Genomic DNA, 22,884 nt, shown 5'->3' on the forward strand with positions numbered 1-22,884 from the left:
AATTGACCCCTGTAGCACCCCGCTTTGGATGAAGCTAAACAGCACCTCATAAGCACCAGCTTCTGGAGATGGCTATCCAAGTAGGACTGGCACCACCACAAAGTGACAATCTACTCCCAACTCAGACAGCTGCTCCAGAAGGATACCAAGGTTAATGGTATCAAAAGCCACCAAGAGATGAAGGAGAATCGATAGGGTCACACTCCCTGCTTTTTCTTTCCAGATGACTACACGGCAGTCAAGGTGGTTTCCATGCCAAAATCAGACCTAAACCTTGTTTGAAATGGATCTAGAAAATCAGTCTCATCCAAGAGAACATAGATCTGGTCAACAACCACCTGCTCAAGAACCAAGCCCAGGAAGGGGACATTAGTGACCAGGCAACAGTTATTCAGATCTTCCTGGTTCAGGTAGAATTTCTTAAGGAATGATCTTAATGCTGCCTCCTTCAGGCAGCCAGGGACTGCCCGCTCTCATATGGAAACTCATCCCTGGCTCAATGGACCATTCCTTCACTACTCAATTTTATCAGCCATAAGGGAAAGGATCAAGACTACAAGTGGAGTTTATACAAGCACCTTATTCACATCCTTGAGCTGTACCAGCTGAAACTCACCCAACAAAGAGGACCAGTGCCTCTTGAGATCTGTCTTCTATAACAGAAGAGCTAAGGTCCCGACGGATGCAAGCCACTATCCTTGAAATGCTTTGCAAACAATCACAGTGTACCACTGTGAGTTCCAAAACCCCTTTGGGCCAGCATGTAGGAAAATCCCCACTGGACAGCATAAAGAAGATGCAGTGGAGACAGCAAAGTCATTCTTGTTTGCTAGCTCACGAGGCAAGGTAAAATGGGAAGCAAACAGAAAACATTGGTGCTAAATAGATTAGCCAAATTCTAATGCACCCATCTCTTCATTTCTGGTAAATTAATCCATCTGTAAGACGTATCCCACATTACAACCCTCGTGTCTAACTTTACTGGGCATTTCAGGATTGCTACTTTTCCTCCTTTCCTCTGCTCTCCTCCTTCTCCCTTATGCAATCCATCTTCCCAAACCCATCCTGACAGATGTTGCCCTCCTGGTGACGTCCAGTGCACACAGCCTATTGCATGAAAACTAGTTTTGTGGGTGAATGCAGCATGAGCAGTGACCCTACTAGCATCCCTGCTAAAAATACAACTTGTTCCTTTTGGCAGTGCAGGGATTTGCTTTCAGATAGGTATGTAGACTCGCCCCCTGGATGCACTGTACTTTTGTACCCACTGGAGGGCATGGTGTAACCTTTTGTGCTCCTCACCGGGAAACAATTCAGAGGTGCGGGGCACCAGGTAAATCTTTTATAAACGCATAAGCAGCAAGGATCCCAGTGCCCTTGCTCCATTACTTCCCAGTAAAATACCTTTTTGGTCAACACACACAGCAATCCCTCCAGGCTTCTCCTTCTGTAGCTTATATAATTCTGCATAGGTCTACTGTAGATTTCACAAGTCTTGCTAACTGCAGCCCTTTGCCAATATAATTTGGAGATAACTACCATTGAATTCGGGACACGGGTGGCACTGTGGGTAAAACCTCAGCGCCTAGGACTTGCCGATCGCATGGTCGGCGGTTCGAATCCCCGCGGTGGGCTGCGCTCCCGTCATTCGGTACCAGTGCCTGCCAACCTAGCAGTTTGAAAGCACCTCCGGGTGCAAGTAGATAAATAGGGACCGCTTACCAGCGGGAAGGTAAACGGCATTCCGTGTGCTGCGCTGGATTGCCAGATGCAGCTTGTCACGCTGGCCACGTGACCCGGAAGTGTCTGCGGACAGCACTGGCTCCCGGCCTATAGAGTGAGATGAGCGCACAACCCTAGAGTCTGGCAAGACTGGCCCGTACGGGCAGGGGTACCTTTACCTTTACCTTTTACCATTGAATTCAGAAGGGTTTACTTGAACTACGCATGCATAGGAATGGACTGCGTGAATGGCTTTCTGTTTCTAACACACATAAAAGAAATCCAAATATCATTCATATGGCTATTTTAATTCAAATTGTCACCCCCTGAAATATGGCTGTTTAATTTGATTGCTATGGTAGAATCATACCGCTCTGCTCAAAGGTGACCACTTACACATCATATAGCTCAGTCAGTACAGCATGAGACTCTTAATCTCAGGGTTGTGGGTTGAAGCGCCATGTTGGGCAAAAGATTCTTGCATTGCAAGAGGTTGGACTAGATAATGGTCCCGTTCAGCAGTTAAGGAGGCAGTTTCTTCATGTGCTGGAGAGGGAAGTGTGGGGTAGATGGGGCCCGTCAATCTGAGAAGATAGCAAATCTAGAAGAAGAACTCTGATGCTAAACTGCTGCCTTGTGGAATATTTTTTGGGAGAAGACAAGGCTAAGGAGTAAATCCTGTACAAATCTGGAGTGGAGTCCTTGTACAGTCGTACCTCGGGTTAAGTACTTAATTCGTTCCGGAGGTCCGTTCTTAACCTGAAACTGTTCTTAACCTGAAGCACCACTTTAGCTAATGGGGCCTCCTGCTGCCGCCACGCTGCTGGAGCACGATTTCTATTCTCACCCTGAAGCAAAGCTCTTAACCCGAGGTACTGTTTCTGGGTTAGCAGAGTCCGTAACCTGAAGCATATGTAACCCGAGGTACCACTGTACAGCTCCTTCTGGCAATTCCTGCAGCCAAGCTGGTTCCAAACCTTTGGACCACATCAGCAAAGCTGAGAGGAGGATCTTGTCATCTGGGCAGCCCAGGACCTCCATACACACTGGCCAGGCTTGTGCCCTAAGGAGGTAACTTCAGTGATGCTAATTTAGAAAGCAACAATGTGGAAGGCAGCTGTTACCGGTCTCTGCAGCCACAGCAGGTGCTGTGATTCTCCAGCAGTTTGACTTCACCCCTGGAGGCACACTCCATTGTCTCTTGAGACAGATAGTTGCCAACAACTAGAATAGTGGTGGCATGGGAATATAAAAGACCTGTAAGGTTTCTAGGGTTGCCGTATGTCCAGATCTCCCCAGACATATCCGGAATACTGTAGTCGGCAGCAGTGTCCAGGTGGGAATTGGAAAAAATGTCCAGGAAAATCTGGACGTATGGCAGTCTTATGTTGGCAGTGCCGTTTTTCCATACAAATGTTCAAAAACGGCATTATTTCAAGATTTTTACCTAAAAAGCTCAACAACGTTGGGCAAAAATGAAATAAATAAATGCTCAACAACTTTTCCAGATTTTCACTGTTTGAAATATGGCAACCCTAGGTTTCCCAGCATCCTTTGATAAGACTGTAGACCAAAAGGGCATGGGTTGGTTAAACAAATGAGTAGTAGAATATTTGTCCTTCCTACTTTGCAAAATATGCAGTGTCCCCTGACCAATATTAATTGCCTGACATCTTAAAGACCAACTAAGTTAGTTCTTGGTATATTTATTTCGACTATGGCAGACCAACACGGCTACCCATCTGTAACTAATTGCCTGACACTTTTCTTTAAAAAGCTTGTCCATTTCCCACCTATTATCAGTTTCCAAGCTAAGGTATTGCAACAACTTTAAATGAGCTTGTATTTAAATAAATTAATGTTATGAGGGAGAGCAAGGGAGGACTGTCTAGGTGGGGTGGCAACTCTTAATTTTACGTGACTGCCGAACTTAATATTTTTTCTCGTGCAATCTCTTTTTTGCTAGTCGTGCATGGTTAATCTGACTTCAGTTAAATAATGGGAACCAATATTAAGAAAGAAATCCATAAGCATCTAATATATAAAAGCTATGAGCGTAAGCAGCTTGGGCTCATAAGAAATTAATCATGCTAGATGAACTACTCAATCACTAAAGAAAACTTAATTGCAAAATGAGTGTGTCGGAGAAGTTCAGCGACTGTGATGAAGTGGTGTTTAGCGAGAGTATCTGTTACCATGCGCCACAAAAGCTTACCTGAGATAGTAATTCTAATTGGCTCATATAGATGCATATTTAGAGCGTCTAAACATTGGCTAAAGGGCTGCGTTGCAACAGGCATGGCCACTGCCTTGAAATAAGGGTTGCCAAGGAGCCGCAAAGGCTGGCCCAAGCCAAGGCTGCCTTTCCACCATTAACTAGCTAAAAGAGGGAAAAATTCAATGAATTAATCTTGAAGATAATAATGTGGGAGGGGCTGCAAGCTTCAGTGAAGCTGTGGAAGCAATATGCAGGGTGTGGGATATTTTACGTAAGGAGAAGAAGGAAACAACATTAAACTAGGGAAACATACCGGCTATAGAGAAAATATCTCAAATGCTGGATATGCAAGTTCTGAATGGGTTTGGTGGAAGTTACAAAATGTCTGTGGTTAATTGTGACGGAAATGGAATGAGGATGTGACACTGGTGAACTAAAGTCAGATAAACAAATTCCTGCTCCTGCCTCTAAATTAGGATCTGTGTCTTTTTCAACTGGCCATCGCTCATCTGACCTATCCTTGTATGTTTCCATGTTCCCTCAGTCGGAGGAAGGGCTGGCCAGTTCTGTAAGAGTTTCCAGTCAGGGCTTGGCTGTTCTGTTTGCTGCACTCTCGGAACATCTGTGCTTATAATAATGAGCTCCACCCATTAACGCAGCCTTTCTATGGACTCATATATATTACTCCATGTGAAATGCCACTGGCAAGAACATTTATGAGGCCTGGTCTTCTCAAGGCAGTTCTGTAGCATGGTGTAACTCGGACTTCTCTAAAGCGTTAGGAGGATCCTATGCTGCTGCGGTTGCTGCTGTATTAACTAAGCCATGATCTGGCTTGGCATTATGTCCAAACTCAAACTTGTGGTTTGTTGCACCCCAGACAAACTATAAGCTATAACCAAGGGGAGATGAACCACAAGCCCAGATTTGCATAGAGTTGTGTAGTGTGGCTGCAGCAGAACTGGGAGAGGAGCACAGTGGAACCAGCATGTTTGCACTTAGACCTTCCCTCTGAAAACCCACTTGTTCCTTGTGAGCTGCGCCATTTTGTCCTCAGGCACCAGGGCCGAAACGACACATTGCCTTAGTTATGTATTTGTTCCTTTAAGTACAGTATTTGGTGTTGTTGTTTTTTACACAAATTGCCAGTGTAGGGCCTCTGATGTGAATTGGGATCCTGAGGCAGGGGCTTTAATCTGCCCCTCAGTATGGTCCTGATCAGGGGCTCCACATTGGCAATTTTTATTTAAAAACTCTAAACTTAAAGGCACAGCTACATAAGCTAACAGTACATGTACCCTGCCCCATAGTTTCTGAATGGCAAAACATGAGGGATGAATTAGAAAACCCTGAAAGAAGAATGATCCAGATGGCAAGGTTGCTGGCTGATAAAGTGTTATGGAAATAAGATGTTTTAGTTTGACCGAGGGATGCCCATTCCAGTTTATGACAATTCTATTCCAGAAGTATCTAGAGTGTTAAATGCCAAGTAATGAGAGACTGTCGGAAAGTACCAAGTAGGAAATAACGAGGTGGAATAAAATGCAATTGCTTACTTTCATTCTGAAGGCTGAAGTCCAAATCTCTGCGATAAATTAGATTGCGAGTTTAGTCTGCTGGGGAGGATGTGGCATTGTCCTCTTGTGGGTAATAGAAAAGTAAAAAGGACAACACATTAGAAAAATAGCGTGCTTAAGGGACAAAACAGCCCCGGCTGCTGTGAAGGGAAAGGGCAGTGGGGAAGAGGGATGGGAGCCGCAGACGCTTAATAGTTCTCTTCTGTCTCCAATTTCAGTAATTCTGCAAAATCCCCACTAATAGGGCTAAGCCACCGAGTGTTGGCTAACAATCCATAGCACTCTGCCTGCTTCACAAAGCATTCTAAAGCATTTTAATTTACAGCTGAGAATTAAATAATCAGTTCTTTCTTTTGTTTCTCTGAAAATATTCCCCCTCACCTTCTATTTCCTCACTTTCATCTATTCCCGTCATTTTCACCTCTGCTCAGACCTGTGCACATTTACTCAAAGGTAAGCAAATTAGGTACAATGAAGCTTGCTCCCAAGTAAATGAGCGTGGGGTAGGACATTTACACGGGAGTAAGAAATATGGAACGGGTGGGACTCACTTCTGAATAAATACAGATTGTGCGGTCCACCTCTTAAATATTGTATCATGTTTTAAGAATTTAAAGCTGTGTGTTCTTGAGCGGGTAACGCAGGGAGTGCGGAATTGCTGCTGCCAAAGCTTGAGATACGGCCTTCTGACCATGTTGCACATGTGTTTGCTTGGCACAGCATAAGCTTCAGCGTAAATAATTACTTTTCTTAAGAACATGACTGAGCCAAAGAAGTTCTTGCATCCTTACTCTTTAAATATTTATAAAATGACCGCATTCCCCTCTTTGCAAATGTGCGGCTCCCGCTAGTAGATTTGCCACAGTGATTAATGGGTATGTGCGTGTTTGCGCATCACTTCCTTCAGGTGCACTTTTCCCTGAGGAAAGGGGAGGGGGTAGCCTTTCTTTAAAAAAAACAACCCAAAAGAAAGCCATTATTCAAATGTCTATAGCTTTCTGAAATTGCCTCCTTCCAGTGAAATTGCCTCCTTCCAATTGCTGTCTCCTTCAAAAGGGATGGAAAACATTTTCTTATGCCCTATAATTCCTCCTGCTGCTGTTTGCTTATAAATCAGAAATGCATTTCATTGTCAACAATCCCCCCCCCAAAAAACCCAGAACTCCTATTTTGCTACTGCTAAAATGAAGAGATTGCTGGGATCTGAATCATTGTGAATTGTCAAGGTGTCTGACTCTGACTTAGCCCTCCAGCACTGCCTCTTTTTTTTAATATCTTGCTACGGCAGGCTATATGGGTGACCAGACAGCTCTTGAAATTCCATTGCCATAAACTCCAGGTCCTTGATATATTTACTTAAGAGGTACCACAAAACAGCCACAAGCTTCTGTCATGGGCTGCGAAGAGCTAATATCTGTAGAACTAATGGATGGAGTCAGATTCAGCACTGGGTCGGGACTGAGCAGTGCTGAACCGGTAGGGCATTTACAGCAGGTCTTAAAGATAGTACACAGCACAGAGAGAAGCATGGGCAGCGTCTTGCTTCGGATCTGGAGCCAACAAATTGTCTCAGAAGAAACACAAAATCTGCAAAACAGTTTGAGATATATTCCTTTACAGCCTTTGACAGGGAGATTCACATTGAGCTTTGGAATATTTATATAAAATATGTTGATGGGCCTCATTCCACTTCCTGCTGGACAAAGGTCCATTGGTTGGATTCCTCCTGTTCCATCAGCAGAAGCTCCATTGGACAAGTACTTACACTTGTGCAGTGGGACTTCCCATCTCCTCCTCCCTCTGGGTTGTCTCTGCAGCTCCAGAATTGGCTCTGCGGGATTGGGAGAACCCCCCAGAACAGAGCATGGGGGAGGAGAGGAAGGATTGTTTTGTTTGGCAAGCGAAATTTAACATTTGTTGAACTCCACCTCAAGTTTTTACACACAAACACATAAATACAAGGTGTGACCAGAAAGTTCAGTGAATGGTCACTGAAATCAGACAGTGGGAAATATATGAACATACATACCTTACAGGCCTTCAGAGTAGGCCCCCTATGATACAATGCACCATTGACAACGTTTGTAGAACTGTTGGAAACATCTGGAGAAGTTCTTTTTTCGTATTGCGTTCAGTTCCCGTGTCACAGCAGCTTGGATGCGTGAAATGTTGGAAAATCTGTGCCCTTTCAGGGCAAATTTCAGTTTTGGAAAAAGAAAGAAATCTGGTGGGGCCAGATCAGGAGAATACAGAGGGTGGGACAACTCATTAACCTCAGTAATGATTTCATGCAGAATATGCAGTTCTTCCACCATCATTCGGACAAACAAACGCCAATCTCACATCAATAACTCACGAACTCTGTTGACATCTGCAGCCATTCTGCTCGTCAGTGGTCTGCCAGACCAAAGGTCGTCATTGATGGTTTGCCACCCTTAATGGAAATGCTATAAACCACTCATACACTGTCTTTCGAGTTACAGCTTCATCTCCATACACAATTGTGAGCATTTCGTGGGTTTCCAAAGCCGATTGTATGTTTGAATATTTCTCGCTGTCCGATTTCTGTGACCATTCACCAAACTTTCCGGTCACACCTTGTATGTTCAGAAGGGTATCCGTTTAACTAAATCTGCTCACCTGGAAGCTGGTTCAACCAGGGCTCCTCAAATGTTCTGAAGCGAGACCCACTTTGAGATCTGCGGAAAATTTACTCATCCTTATGGGACTCGCTTGTAAACTGAACCTCATCTTTCAAACCCTGCTTTCCAGCTGCAAATCGGAGTGCCTTTTCTAATAGCAATTTGCCTGTTCACTGAGATTATTGGGCTCGCCTCAAGGTGCTCCTACTTGCAAAGGCTAGTTGACTGGCAACTCAGGCTAAGCTTTCTCTGCTGGCTCCGTGATCACGGAATAACCTTTCTAGAAATAGTAACTCAGCATCTCCTCTTCTGCCTTCTAGGTGTCGAGATAAAGCTGTTTTCTTTTCCTGAACATTTAGTGAATGACATTATGACAGTATCCTACTCTATTGCCGCTGCAACATTTAATTGGATCTTTTTATGTGGATTATATTGTGAAATGGTTTTTATTGATTTTGTAAGCCACCTTGAAGGCTTGGTATTGGAAAGGCAGGATATAAATGTTTTGAACAAATATATAAATCAACCCATTTCTGTACCTTTTTTTCTCCTTTTAAGAAGAATAAAACAGTTCCATGAAGGAAGTAAAGCAGGAAGTAAAGGCTTTCAAGCTTTCTGATGGGAGTTCATGAGGACTAGTCAGCTTGCTTCCAGGTGCTCTTTCTTCCCTGGAGAGTCTATTCTGCAAGGAGTGCCACAGGGTCACGCTGAGGGAAAGACAACCACTTCATCTTTTATACTTAACAATTGGCTCCTGCTGTTAGGCTGTGGAAAGCGGCTAGTATACACCTCTTATCAAGCAGACAAATAAATTGATCTTCCCAACCCGGCCCCCGTGTGTCAATAAAATTCTGACTAGGTCTGCCCAGCATTTGGGATGTTTTACATGAAAGCAAATGTGAAGCAAGACACTCGGCAAAGTAAGGATGTGGAGTACATTGGAGTGAGATTACTCTTCTTAAATGCTGTTGCAGTGGGGAGGATGTGCAAATAACTATAGTCTTCTGTCACTCGTCTGCTTTATAAATACCTGTGGCTGCCGTATGTGTGTGTGTAGTGGCTTGTGTGATGTGGCAGGGCTGCAGGGTGGTGGCAAAGTTGGGGCAACTGGATCTCCTAGTGTCTTCCTTCCCCCATGTATCTTCCAATCACAAGCATCATCCCAGATTGCAATCCAGAAACCCATAGTCAACAGCACCTTGGCGAATAGCAGTTTGAGGAAATCTCTTCTTCCCCCACCCTAGGAAACAAAAACCCAGTGGCAAGCGTTTCACGAACCAAACAATTTAGAAAATCCAGTCATGGTTCTCCTGTGTAATGTGTAGTTTTGACCCTGGAAGCACAACCACCCTTTTTGTTTTAGACCCCTACAATAAATTAAAAGGATTAGAATCCCCAATTTCAGCCAGAAGCAGGGGCTGAAAGGGCAGTGAATATCCTCCTTTATATGTACAGCCTTGATTGCAAATATGAAAAAAGTGATGGAAAGTGTGTGAAAGGGTAACAAATCCATGTCAAGTGATCCTTAAGTTTGCATATTTCTATTTATAAAAATGTTTCAGGAAGAAAGAGAAACACAAAGCCAGAGAAAGTATAAATACCATGGGGGTGTACACACTGTCGATCAATTGTGATAAAATCAGTCAAGTCTAGTCTTTCAAAGTTATACCCAGCTGTGCTCCTCCACTGATGGAAGCCTCTTGGATCCAGTGGAGGAATGAAAGGGCGGGTGATTCTCCCTTCCCTCTACAGTGGTGCCTCGCAAGACGAACTTAATCCGTTCCGCGAGTGTCTTCGTCTAGCGGTTTTTTTGTCTTGCGAAGCAACCCTATTAGCGGATTAGCGCTATTAGCGGTTTAGCGGCTATTAAAGGCTTAGCGGCTTAGCTGCTAAAAGGCTATTAGCGGCTTAGCGGCTTAGAAAAAGGGGGGGGAAAGCGGAAAAAAACCTCAAGACTCGCAAGACATTTTTGTCTTGCAAAGCAAGCCCATAGAGAAATTCGTCCTGCGAAGCAACTCAGAAACGGAAAACCCTTTTGTCTAGCGGGTTTTCCGTCTTGCAAGGCATTCGTCTTGCAGGGCACCACTGTATATCCTTCTGCATCTCAAAATTTACTTCAGAGGGTGGGAGGCATCTGGAGGTAGGAGAAAGGGGGAATTTGCAAAGATTGCCTCCCTCTTTCCGTTCATGGAAACAAAGAGCCTTTCACCAGTGGAGGGACACAACTGGATACAACCCTCAATATGTACATCTAGTTTGTTGCAGAAATCAACAGAACCTTTCTTTCTCCTTTTGGAGGCGGTTGTTCTTTTCTCTCTCTTGTGAGTGCTGTGTTTATCCATTCTTTGAAATAACAATTCTATGCCATTCCCTTGGTTGCTCGGCCAGTGATTCACAATTGAGGGGACAGAACTGTGTGTTGACTCAGCACACACAACCCAAGCATTGTTTGCCACTTAACAGCGATGAGGAGGCAGGGGAGATTTGGGGGCAGAAGTTGCTTAACCTCCCTCTCCTACTAATAATATTCCTACACATCCCCTCCCCTAAGTGACTTTTCCTTCTCAGCTGGGCTGCTATTTCTGGTCTGAGAGCTGACTGGCAGAAAATGGGGAAATACAGTTGGGAAGGGAGCGGTTTCAGAGAATTGTTATTGATAAAGAAATACTTATGTACTCCCTACCCATGGGTCAATGCTTCTTTGTAAACATCTCCTTTCCTTGCATTAGTCTTACAAGGCAAAGATGGGGGTTGCCTTTCAGCAGAGAGTTCTGAAGGTGCTTTTAAGTAGAGACCTCTAAGAACTTGAAAAGAGCCTGCTGGTTCAGGCCACTGGCTCCTCTAGTCCAGCATCCAGAAGTCTGGGGGAAACCAGCAAGCAGCTTCTAGCCATATTCACAAAATTAACTGAATAGCCTTGATAAAATCTGTGTCTCTCCTGCCATTTCCTCCAACTGGTATTCAGAAGCATTACATTGGTACCTCGGGTTAAGAACTTAATTCGTTCCAGAGGTCTGTTCTTAACCTGAAACTGTTCTTAACCTGAGGTACCACTTTAGCTAATGGGGCCTCTCGCTGCCACCGCCACCCAATTTCTGTTCTCATCCTGAGGTAAAGTTCTTAACCCAAGGTACTATTTCTGGGTTAGCAGAGTCTGTAACCTGAAGCATCTGTAACCTGAAGTGTCTGAAACCTGAGGTACCACTGTACTGCCTCTGACTGTGGAGGCAGGGCAGAGCTATGGTGGTTAGTAGCCATTAATAGTATTCTCCTCCATTAATTTGTCTAATCCTCTTTTATAGCCACCCTAGTTAGTTGGTTGGTAAGGGAGTGGGGGGTGCTGTGGTCTAAACCACCAAGCCTCTTGGGCTTGCCAATCTCAAGATTAGCAGTTCAAGTCCCCATGATGGGGTGAGCTCTTGTTGCTCTGTCTCAACTCCTGCCAACTGAGCAGTTCAAAAGCACACCAGTGCAAGTAGATAAATAGGTACCGCTGCAGCGGGAAGGTAAACAGCGTTTCCATGCTGTCTGGCACTTGTCACAGTGTCCTATTGCACCAGAAGCTGGCCACATGACCAGAAAGCTCCAGGTTGGAGAAGCCTGCTTTTAAGAAGTCAGCAGTCCTTAGTACTTCGCATGTGCCATGTTTCTACGTGGAGAAAATCTCCTTTGAAGGAGGGGAGAAGCCCAGTGTATCCCCCACAATTGGATATGTTTCGAAGATGTAGCACTCACAACAGTTTCTAAATAGGACAAAAAGGACATGGTGATGTTTAGATTTGTGATGCTGGACATTTCCTACATCCAAGCAGCATTTTTTAAACAAATAAATTTCAGGTTTTAGTTTTCCTGGAGAAAAAGCAGGATCCCTTTCTGCCTTTAGCTATTTATGCTACACTGGTGTCTCCAGCCCAGCTAGTCCTCTATCCACTGCAGGCATGGTGGAAAGATTATTTCCTACAGCAACCAGAGCCGAGGCTGGTGGTGAAGAGAGCAGCAGACCTGCTAGACTTCTTTCTGCCGTGAACTTCTTTAGGAATCCATCCGAGTGAGCATCTGGCAGTGCTGTTTTTAAATTCATGTCCTGCTTCAGGCTTAAAATGACACAATCCCTTTTTGAGCACTGTCCACAATCTGAGCTATGTCCTAAAATATTTTTTTTAAGAACTGAGCTGAAAGATATTTGTAAGTGATATGATTGTGACAGCAAATGAACAAGATAAACTCTTGGCTCCACCTTCTTCCTGATGTCAGAGGTTGTTGAAAACAGTTGCGGAGATTCAGGCTTCAATCTCGTGTGCATTTACAAGGGAGTATAAGCTTAATTGAAGTCAGTAGGACTTTTAGATGCTAGAGCTGCTTTACTCATTTGTAATATAGGGAGGTTGGATTACTTTAGCTGCTTTTTATTTTGATTAGCATTTTTGCACATTATTATTATTATTATTTTACAAGTGAGACCTGTAACAAACTGTTGCAGTGTGGAGTTTCCATATTCAGGGTGCCAGCCAGCCAGGCATACCTGGTTTTCCTGAATACTCCATTGCATTCTCCCCATTTCACCTGCAATACCTCAAGGACTACATCTATAAACCAACTCAGACTCTGCATTCATCACCTGAGGCACTTCTTTGTGTGCCTCCTCCACGTGAGGTCCAAAGGGTGGAAACAGGAGAATGGGTGTTTTCTGCACTAGCTTCCCATTTGTGGAATGCTATCCCCAGGGAGGTGCCTTCTTTATATATATTTAGGTGCCAGGCAAAAACATTCCTCTTCAACCAGGCGTTTGGCTGATTAATATTCTACAGCCTTTTAAATGTGCTTATGGGAGGGGAGAGGGCTATTGTTTTGTTGTGTTTGTTTTAATTGCTTTTTTGTGTTTTTATCTTGCAATTTTCTCTTCTGAACTCCCCTGAGATCTTTTGATTAAAGGTGGTATATAAAGCTAATTAATAATAATAATAATAATAATAATAATAGCCAGCAATTGTTGACCACTGAGCATGCTCAATCCTCATTAGATTCTACCCCCTTATTTTTTTTGCAAACATTGTGATCCCCCGCCCCTCCAAGCCTATTGACACCTTCCATTTCGGCTGCATAAATATCTATGCTTGAAGAATGAGTCTGCCATTTGTTTATAGGTTGACATTCTCAAGAATACTGGTATGTTAAATGGAAATGTTAGTGTAATAGTCAGTGTTGAAGACTACAGGCTGGATCGTGCATATTTAACAATTCTATGCGCGCCTAACAGTCAGTTCATCTTCCCAGGGAACTTTGTGGAAGTGTAATTCTGTGAAGGGAATAGAGGTCTCCTAACAACTCTCAGTGCCCTTAACAAACTACAGTTCCCAGGATTCTTTGGGAGAAGGCGCAACTGATTATAGGGGTATGACACTGCTTCAATTGTTTAGGGTCGATGGGGATCTATGGAGGATGCAAAATGATGGCCAGCAGGAGTGCCAACTTGAATATAATAATGGGGGGGGGGGGAGAGTAAGCCCCACACCGTAGCATTGATCACATGATGTGATGCATGCACGCCATTTGAATGGCAAAATGGCAATGCCCATCAACTTGGGGGGGGGTTAGGGTATTTTATTGAGGGGGTGAAGGGAGTTGGCTCCTATGATGGCCAGGCAGCTAACACTGGTGCTGGAGTGGGGGGGAGAAGTTAGGAAAAAAGAAATAAGCTGTGCAACTGCCACTGGTAATAGCGAGTCCCATCTTTTGGATGATTTCTCCTCCCCCTGGAGAAATCTGATGAAAAAATTCCCTGCAGGTTTCCTTCCCTCAAATAGCATAAGACAATTTTGAGAGTTGTGCATAGCTCAGCTGTTCTTGATCCTTTCCACACATTGGCCTGGTAGGAGCTCATGGACCACAAAATGAGAACCTCGGCTCTAAACTCACATTCTTTCTTAGAAATCCTGTTGCAACTCACACCCTTAGAGTGGCATCCCCATACCTGGTATTTCATACTGCCAACTCTAATTAGCCCTGGTCAGCATGGCCAATGGTTAGGGGTGATGGGTGTTGTAGTCCAAAAGTCTGGTGGACACCAGGTTGGGAAAGGCTGCTCTAGAGATCCAGGTTGTAACATGTAACTAGTTGTGATCACGACTGCTGTAACTTTGTGAAAAAGGATATGTAGAAATTCAAAACTTTTGTTTTCTTTTAGTCACTGGTTACTAGTTGTTTAGCAGAACATTCTAGAAATCCTCTCTTTAGGGCTCTTTTCAACACACAAAAATTTTCTCTAGGGTTTAGAGCCAGTGTGGTGTAATGGCTAGAATGTTGGGCTATCTCTTGGGAAACTAGGGTTCGGATATCCACTCAGCTTACTGGGTAACCTCAGGCCAGTTACTTTCTCTCAGCCCAACCTGCCTCACAGGAATGTTGTGGGCATAAAACGTGGAGGAGAGAACCATGTGTGCCTCTTTAAGCTCCTTGGAGGAAAAGATGGCATAAAAATGTAGTAAGTAAGTTCATAATAAATTTCTGGTGACAATTTGGATTACAAATTGTAATGCATTTTTTTTTTTAAAAAAAACTTGCCTCTCCCTTAAGAATTTTTGTTGGTTCATTTGCAGAAAAGTACAGATACCATTGCCAAAATCCAAGCCTAGGTTTTTTAAGTGGTTTGGGTTTTTTTGCAGGTACAATCTGTATGTGCATAATCATGCAATGTGCAGCGCAATCAAAGTAATTGCACATGCAAATTATGCATAAGAAGAACTCTCCTAATGTGGGCTTTAATATCCACATACTGTTAACAAGAGAACTGAGCTGTGTGAAAGCAGCTTTTCTTATTTAATTTACATATTTATTTTCAGCTGTTGGCAATACATTCACAATGTGGTTTTTATTGAAAAAAATTGCTCTCTGGTGAGTCTTTCTGCACAGGGTACACAAAACACACCCGATCTTTTGATCTTGCTCTCTTGCTTTGAACAAAGCCCACGAAAACAGGAGGCTCTGCTGCTTCTACCTCTCAGCTTAGAAACAGAAGCCGGTAATTAATTCCGCAGTATATTGTTAATGCAAAGACTCTCAAACTCATACAGCTGCCTTCTAACCAGAAGGACAATTTTCGTATGAGGTCAGTTTTAAAAGCAGGCCAACAAGATAGACATTTCTCTTCTGATGCAGTGTTTTTGAATCAATGGGAGAGAGGATCCCCTGTTCCCATGAATAGCACGATTTGGGTGGCACCTACGCAAGTGACAGCTTACCCCTTCAACTTTTCCTCTTCCATCTCTTTGCCCTGATCTGTGGGAAACAAATTCTCCTGGCCAATTAAAACATTGCTATTTCTCTCTTTCCAAATCCATTTAAAAACAACTGAAACCGTTGAGAAGCGGGATCACGTATGCATTCACATAACTGTTTTAGACATAAGAGGAACATGTGAACTGTAAATTAACACGTGAACTGTTTTTGTATCTGAGATGCAAGTTCTGCTTGTGGTGTTAAACCTGTGCTGGCCATGAGATTGTAACTTTCCTGGAGTCCTTTCTCTACCGAGCAGCACCTCTTCAGTTCACACATGCATGTGAGCTGATCGATTCCTCCCCCGCCCCACTTGATTAGTTGACACTGGATAACACGCAGCTTGAATGTGTAAACTCACACCACTGAAAACCCTTCTGCTTGTGGTGATGTGATAAAGAAGACCCATCTGTGGTGTTAGATCGGACAGTTCACACATGCAGGTCACCATCACATCAGGTGACAAGCATGTTATTAAGTAGATTTTTCTTTGCTCAGCTACATTTGTATATTCACTACAGACCACCTCAAAGGCAAGTCTTGGGGTGGGGATTAAAATCAATAATCAGTGTGGGGATTAAAATCAATAAAAAGTGTAAAAATGGAATGGGGAAAGGCTGGGGTTTTTTGGTTTAAAAACCCCAGCCCTTTTGGTATCATGGTATCACAGCAGGTGACCTGTAGGACAACACACACACACAAAAATAATGACAATTTTTGAGAGGTTTGCGGGTTATAAAAAAACCTATTGGATGTGGCCCGTAGGATAGTTCCCCCATGTGGAACGCTGCGTATCTATGCAGCCACATATTTTTCTGCCTCAGGAAGAAGAAGAAGAGTTTGGATTTGATATCCCACTTTATCACTATCCTAAGGAGTCTCAAAGCAGCTAACATTCTCCTTTCCCTTCCTCCCCCACAACAAACACTCTGTGAGGTGAGTGGGGCTGAGGGGCTTCAGAGAAGTGTGACTAGCCCAAGGTCACCCAGCAGCTGCATGTGGAGGAGCGGAGACGCAAACCCGGTTCACAAGATTACGAGTCCACTGCTCTTAACCACTACACCACATTGGCTTAGGAGGACAATGATCTTCAAGCCTCCCCCCCCCCCGCCAGGCGCTGTATTCTACATGAATACAGAAAAGGATATGCCTGTCTTAAAAGCTGGTCGTCATGGAACCTTGCACCAACATTTATCTTCAGTGATTAATTTGAGTCAGGGCTTGCAGAATTGGCCCCAGAATCCGCTTTACAACCTTAGCTTCTCTCTGCCTAGACTAACACCAAAAGTCAGGTCCAAATTAGAAAAGGAAATAAATAACTAGGCTTTCAGAGAGCCAGGCAGAAAGAATATGTCATGTCTGAATTAATCTGTGTAATGCCAAGGAGATGTGTTACTTCTTTCTGTCCTCATCTATCCCAAGGATGTCTGATATGGATTTGTGATTCTGATACCACAAAATCAATTCTCTCCATTTTTCAGGCCTGGTGGGTCTTTTTGTTGTTGTTCATTTGCAGCCGCTGTTCGTTCTTTTCTTCCTGTTTTGCTTGTCATTATATATACTTATCTGAAAGCTTATAAAAAAATTATTGGTCGTTGCTGATACTGGACAGATTATGCCTGCTTGGGGGTAGAAGCGAATGACACAACATGATGATAAACCTGCCATTTATGATGCATCTGTTCACACTGATAACATTCAAACGATTCCTGGAATATACTCAGCACTGCAAATTCTTTAGTCATTTGAGACATTTCTGGTCTATGATTATGCATATAAACTATTTAACTCTGGCCATGTGCGCAGGGTTCTTGGAATCTCTTCTAACCGCGCTAGTGAGAGGTTCAGAATGCATGACATGTGCCACTAGAGCCTGCAGGTGGGCTTATTCAGATTTATGTGTCAGCAAATTATAGATACAGCTTTGCAGCAATGAGTAGCTCACAGCAGAAGTAATAAGAACTAGGCTTTGAGTCAGCTTCTCAGATTGTTCAGAGAAGTGTAAGTTCTTTCTGTTTGCTCCCTCACCTCTGTTTTGTGGACTGGACTGGACTCTGTTTTGTGGACTGTTATGTGGACTGGACTGAGAGGCAGAGGTTGGGCTCTGTAGCCCACCGCCATGCCAAAGTCTCTTTATGAGTGATCAGCTTCATGCTATTGCAGGTCCTTTCCTTTCCCCAGGGATCCTTTCCCGCTTGACACTGAAAATATAGGCAAAGTGATTTTTAAGAGTTTTGGTGGTCGTCGGAACACGCAGAGGATCCATGTACAGTGGTACCTCGGTTTACGAACTTAATCCGTTACGGAAGCTTAATCCGTTCTGAACTTAATCCATTCTTAGACCGAGGTAAGTTCGCAAACCAAGACACTATTTCTGGTTTTGGGAGTTCGTAAACCAAATTGTTCTTAAACTGAGGTACCACTGTATACTGGTTGGACTGGGTAGTTTCCTAAAGGTGCTAGCTTAGCCATATACTGGCCATAGAATCAAAGAACTTTAGAGTTGGAAGGGACACTGAGGATCCCAGTGTTCCCCAAACTTGGGTCTCTAGCTGTTTTTGGACTACAATTCCCATCATCTCTGACCACTGGTCCTGTTTGCTAGGGATGATGGGAGTTGTAGTCCAAAAACAGCTAGAGACCCAAGTTTGGGGAACACTGATTAGTCCAATTCCCTGCAGTGCAGGAATATACAGTTGTCCCTCGCAGGGGGTCAAACCTGCTACCTTGGCGTTATCAGCACCATGCTCTAACTAGCTGAGCTACCCGTTACACTCTTCTTTTTTATGTTGTACTCTACTTACCTCTCTCCCACTTCCTTGATCATTACTTGTTTAAAATAAGCTGTGTAGTTGAGAATGCTGTAGGCTGGCTGGTTGCTTTAGAGCACTGTGGCTTAACTCCCACGAAACAGACAGCTCTGGCAACACACAGGGCTTGTACATACAGGGAATCTGGAGAAGATGGGTTGACTCTTGTGTCCAGCAGTGACGGGCAGTTTCCCAGGCCCCAGAACAAAAACTGGAAGGTTGTCTCCCCAGTAGGATCTGGGGTTCCTAAGCACAGTGGGGGAACTCCTGAGTAGTGGTTCGATCAGAGAGTAGTGCTGTGCCATCTCACGGGGTGAGTGTGCTTGGAAACTTATTGTGACAAGGCCATTTTGGGTGTGGAGAGACTCTGAGCTTTCATTTCATTTTCATTTTTATGTCTCTAGCCCTTATAGAGTGAGAATTAGAAAGCAAAATGTGCAGGAACCCCTCTAACCAATTGCTTTATGAGAAATGAGCGTGTCCTCACCTTCCAGTGTTGATAGTCAATGAATAAATTCAGAACAGTGATTGACAAGTGATATAGAGAAATCTGAGAACTCTCACAAACACATGAGGAAAATCCCCAAATAGCTTCAAAATAAACCAGGAAGTTTAGTTCTGTGGCGGCAAAGAAGTAGTATTCCTGGTGTGTGCCCATAGAAGTGGGAGATTTGCATCCAGTCCTATACAGACTTACCTAGGAGTAAGTCTCACTGAACTTAATAGATATGGATAGGATTGGGTTGCACATAGCTGCAATTTTTTCATCTCTATCTGCATCGTGGTAGGACTGACTCTTGTGGTAGAGTTTCCTTGATAATAATTCAATTTCCATTTGGGAACTGTTTTCATCCTGAAATAAAAAAATTAAGGTCTTATATATATAAAATAAATGTTTATAAATGTACCAACAAAGCATGTACATAGCTATGTGGACCACATGTCTGGAGCAGCACAGGAAGACCGCCCTGAAACCATTTTGACTCCCAAACTGACCAAATGTTTTCTCTGCAAGGAGGGAGGGGGTGAGGGAACCTTCCAATTGTCTCAGGAATTGGGAAATCACCATCTCAAAGGAATGGCCAGACTACCAGGAAAGGCAATCAAATAAGGCATTACCAGATAACCTGACAGAAAGGAAAAACAGCAACATTCAAATTTCTGTTGTAGACCACCTATGATGTTTGGGGGGGGTGGTCTTGAGCTCCAGGGAAGGCAATTTAAAATGTCTATATAAAGGCAGGCACACCTTTGTTCTGGGTCCTCCTCCTTTCCTGCGTGTGAGGGGAGCACCCTGTTGCAACAGTTCAATAAAGATCAGGCTTACTAGCTACTTTGCTTCTCAATATTCTCTGGTTGGCCTCTGTTATTTTCTCCTACCGATGGAGAACCTACAAAGGACTTTATAAGGGCTTGTGTCCCCCATAAGGGAATAAGAGCAGATTTTGTTTATTATAATCCAGAGACGGGTATCTAAATTAACTATACTGTTAGTGACTGTGGGATCTGTGTAAACATTTGGCCTCTGAATTTTTTGCTCATCAGTGCTACAATTTTGCCTGTGCTGCATAAACACCTCCAGATATTGTTGCTGTTTCCCTGTATACTTAATAAGTAGATGTGACTTGAGGTGAATAACAGTGAAGCACTTTGTTTATGTACGAAACAGCTTTCTTTTGTTTTCTTTCATCTCATACTTCTCATTCTTTTCTGTTGCAGGTTCTTAACCTGGAAAGAAGACTGTTGCCTCTGTACAGTAGAAGCTAAATCTTGTGTATGGCGTGGTTAAGGTTGCAACCTGTCAGCTCAGCCTTCCTCCGTTTTGGGCTCATTACTTTTGTCCTTTTTTTACATGGTCTGCAGGTGGACGCTGGCACGGGGGCAGATCCAGCCAGCATAGGACAAAACAGTACATGCTCAGGTTCCTCGGTGTGCAAGGAGGGTGTTATCTTGCCAATATGGTACCCAGAAAACCCATCTCTGGGGGACAAAATTGCCAGGGTTATTGTTTACTTTGTGGCGCTGATCTATATGTTCCTCGGTGTCTCTATCATTGCTGACCGCTTCATGGCATCCATAGAGGTCATTACTTCGCAAGAAAAAGAGGTCACCATCAGGAAACCCAATGGAGAAACCACCACCACCACCATCCGAGTTTGGAATGAAACTGTTTCCAATTTGACCCTCATGGCTCTTGGTTCCTCTGCTCCTGAGATCCTCCTGTCATTGATAGAGGTCTGTGGCCATGGATTCATTGCTGGCGATCTGGGACCTTCAACCATAGTTGGCAGTGCAGCTTTCAATATGTTTATTATCATAGCCATCTGTGTCTATGTCATTCCTGATGGCGAGGTGAGGAAGATAAAGCATTTGAGGGTCTTCTTTGTCACTGCAGCTTGGAGCATCTTCGCCTATATCTGGTTGTACATGATCCTTGCGGTTTTCTCTCCAGGCGTGGTCCAGGTATGGGAAGGCCTCCTCACTCTGTTCTTCTTCCCTGTTTGTGTCCTCCTGGCTTGGATAGCAGACAGAAGGCTGTTCTTCTACAAGTATATGCACAAAAAGTACCGTACTGACAAGCACAGAGGTATTATCATTGAGACTGAGGGGGAGCACCCCAAAGGGATTGAAATGGACGGTAAGATGATGAACTCTCACTTTCTGGATGGAAACCTAGTGCCTATGGAGGGGAAAGAGGTGGACGAGTCTCGCAAAGAGATGATCCGGATTCTCAAGGATCTGAAGCAAAAACACCCAGAGAAAGACTTAGACCAGCTGGTGGAAATGGCCAATTACTATGCCTTATCTCATCAGCAAAAGAGCAGAGCGTTCTATCGGATTCAGGCCACCAGGATGATGACTGGAGCAGGAAATATCCTTAAAAAGCATGCAGCTGAGCAAGCCAAGAGGAGTGCTAGCTTGCATGAGGTGCGGCCAGAGGAACCAGAGGACTTTATCTCAAAAATTTGTTTTGATCCTTGCTCCTACCAGTGTCTGGAGAACTGTGGTGCTGTCCTCCTAACCGTCGTTCGGAAAGGAGGAGACATATCCAAGACAATCTATGTGGACTACAAAACGGAGGATGGCTCTGCCAATGCGGGGGCTGACTATGAGTTTACAGAAGGGACGGTTGTCTTGAAGTCAGGGGAGACCCAGAAAGAGTTCTCTATAGGGATCATTGATGATGACATCTTTGAGGAAGATGAGCATTTCTTCGTGCGCCTCAGCAACCTGCGGGTGGTTGAGACAGACGAACCTCCTCCGGAGCTCAATAACTTGCCATACCCCAAGGCCATGCTGGCCTCTCCTTATGTGGCTACTGTGACTATCTTAGATGATGACCATGCGGGCATCTTCACCTTTGAGTGTGACGTGATACATGTCAGTGAGAGCATTGGGGTAATGGAGGTGAAAGTCCTTAGGACATCTGGTGCCCGAGGTACAGTCATAGTCCCTTTTAGAACAGTAGAAGGAACAGCAAAAGGAGGTGGAGAGGACTTTGAAGATGCGTATGGGGAGCTGGAGTTCAAGAACGATGAAACTGTGTAAGTACCTTGCTTTAATTTCTTCAGAGGTCAACTATTTATTTAACTCCAGAATTTTCTTCCATCACAGGTAAACAAGGGCAACATGTAATGGACTGTCCTCTTTCCCTTCCCTCTAGTCTCCATACTTATCTCCCCCCAGGCAAGAACCCTACAGCAGGATCTGGGCTTTTCTGCTCTCCTCCTAGGAATGAATAAATAGGGCTGCATTTTTCTTTAATGGCCTAATGGGAATACCTTTGAAACTTTACTTGAGTATTGTTAAAATTGTGACAAGATTAAATTCCAAAATAAAATTGGGGTCTTGGTCTAGATGAATATTCCCCAAATTAATTGTCATTGACTCATGCTATTATCAAATTGAATGAGTTATGGTTGTAGGACTAGATCCTTGGTCATCATACCCTGATCTTACTGGTTCATCTAATCAGTTACAAGATTCGGGTAGGTAGCCGTGTTGGTCTGGCGCAATCAAAATAAATTTTAAAATTGTCCAGTAGCACCTTAGAGACCAACTAAGTTTGTTCTGGGTATAAGCTTTTGTGTGCATGCACACTTCTTCAGATACAATTTTTAAATTTTTTTTTATCTAATCAGTTACTTTCTCCTCTGCTTCTTTCCAGCCCACAAATTAATCACTATTCCCTGCAATAATGATAGTTCAGTTTGAGTCTGAGTAACACATTGGTCGCTTCAAGAGAGAGATAAAAGCTTCTAATTAGGTTTTAAGAAATATGGTAGGAAACCCAAGCAGTTTTCATGTGCTCCCCTGCAAATAAAATTCCTTTACATACCAAGGGATTTCTACCATCTTTGATGATGCACATTGCAATTATTCCTGGGAACAAAATCTTCTGCTAGCCAAGTCTACAGCAATGTACATTCCTCAATAAGGTTTGGTAGCATGACCACCTCTGATCTACAGTTTAAATTAGCAAGATATTTTAGATAAAGTTGGAAGGTGGAAAAATCTGTAAGATGCCTTCAGTGTAATCATCTCTTTTAGCTTGAAGCTTAAAACAGACACAGCTTTATTAATCACACATTTAATTTGTTATACCTTCCTCTTAATAAAATACATATTAAGGCACCCTC

General features: G+C 43.6%; 1 protein-coding gene across 3 annotated transcripts in view; it reads left to right on the top strand.

Annotated features, from left to right (window-relative positions):
- Window positions 1-22,884, top strand: part of SLC8A3 (solute carrier family 8 member A3) — a 172,687-nt gene that overhangs the window by 16,980 nt on the left and 132,823 nt on the right. For all 3 annotated transcript variants that reach the window (XM_080974894.1, XM_080974896.1, XM_080974895.1), the window contains exon 2: window positions 19,964-21,789. In XM_080974894.1, coding sequence (XP_080831020.1) covers window positions 20,021-21,789 — 1,769 coding nt within the window. In that variant the 5' untranslated portion in view covers window positions 19,964-20,020. The remainder of the gene's footprint in view (window positions 1-19,963; window positions 21,790-22,884) is intronic.

This window comes from Podarcis pityusensis (assembly GCF_964106645.2).
Source record: "Podarcis pityusensis genome assembly, chromosome: 1".
In the NCBI taxonomy this organism is placed as follows: Eukaryota; Metazoa; Chordata; class Lepidosauria; order Squamata; family Lacertidae; genus Podarcis; species Podarcis pityusensis.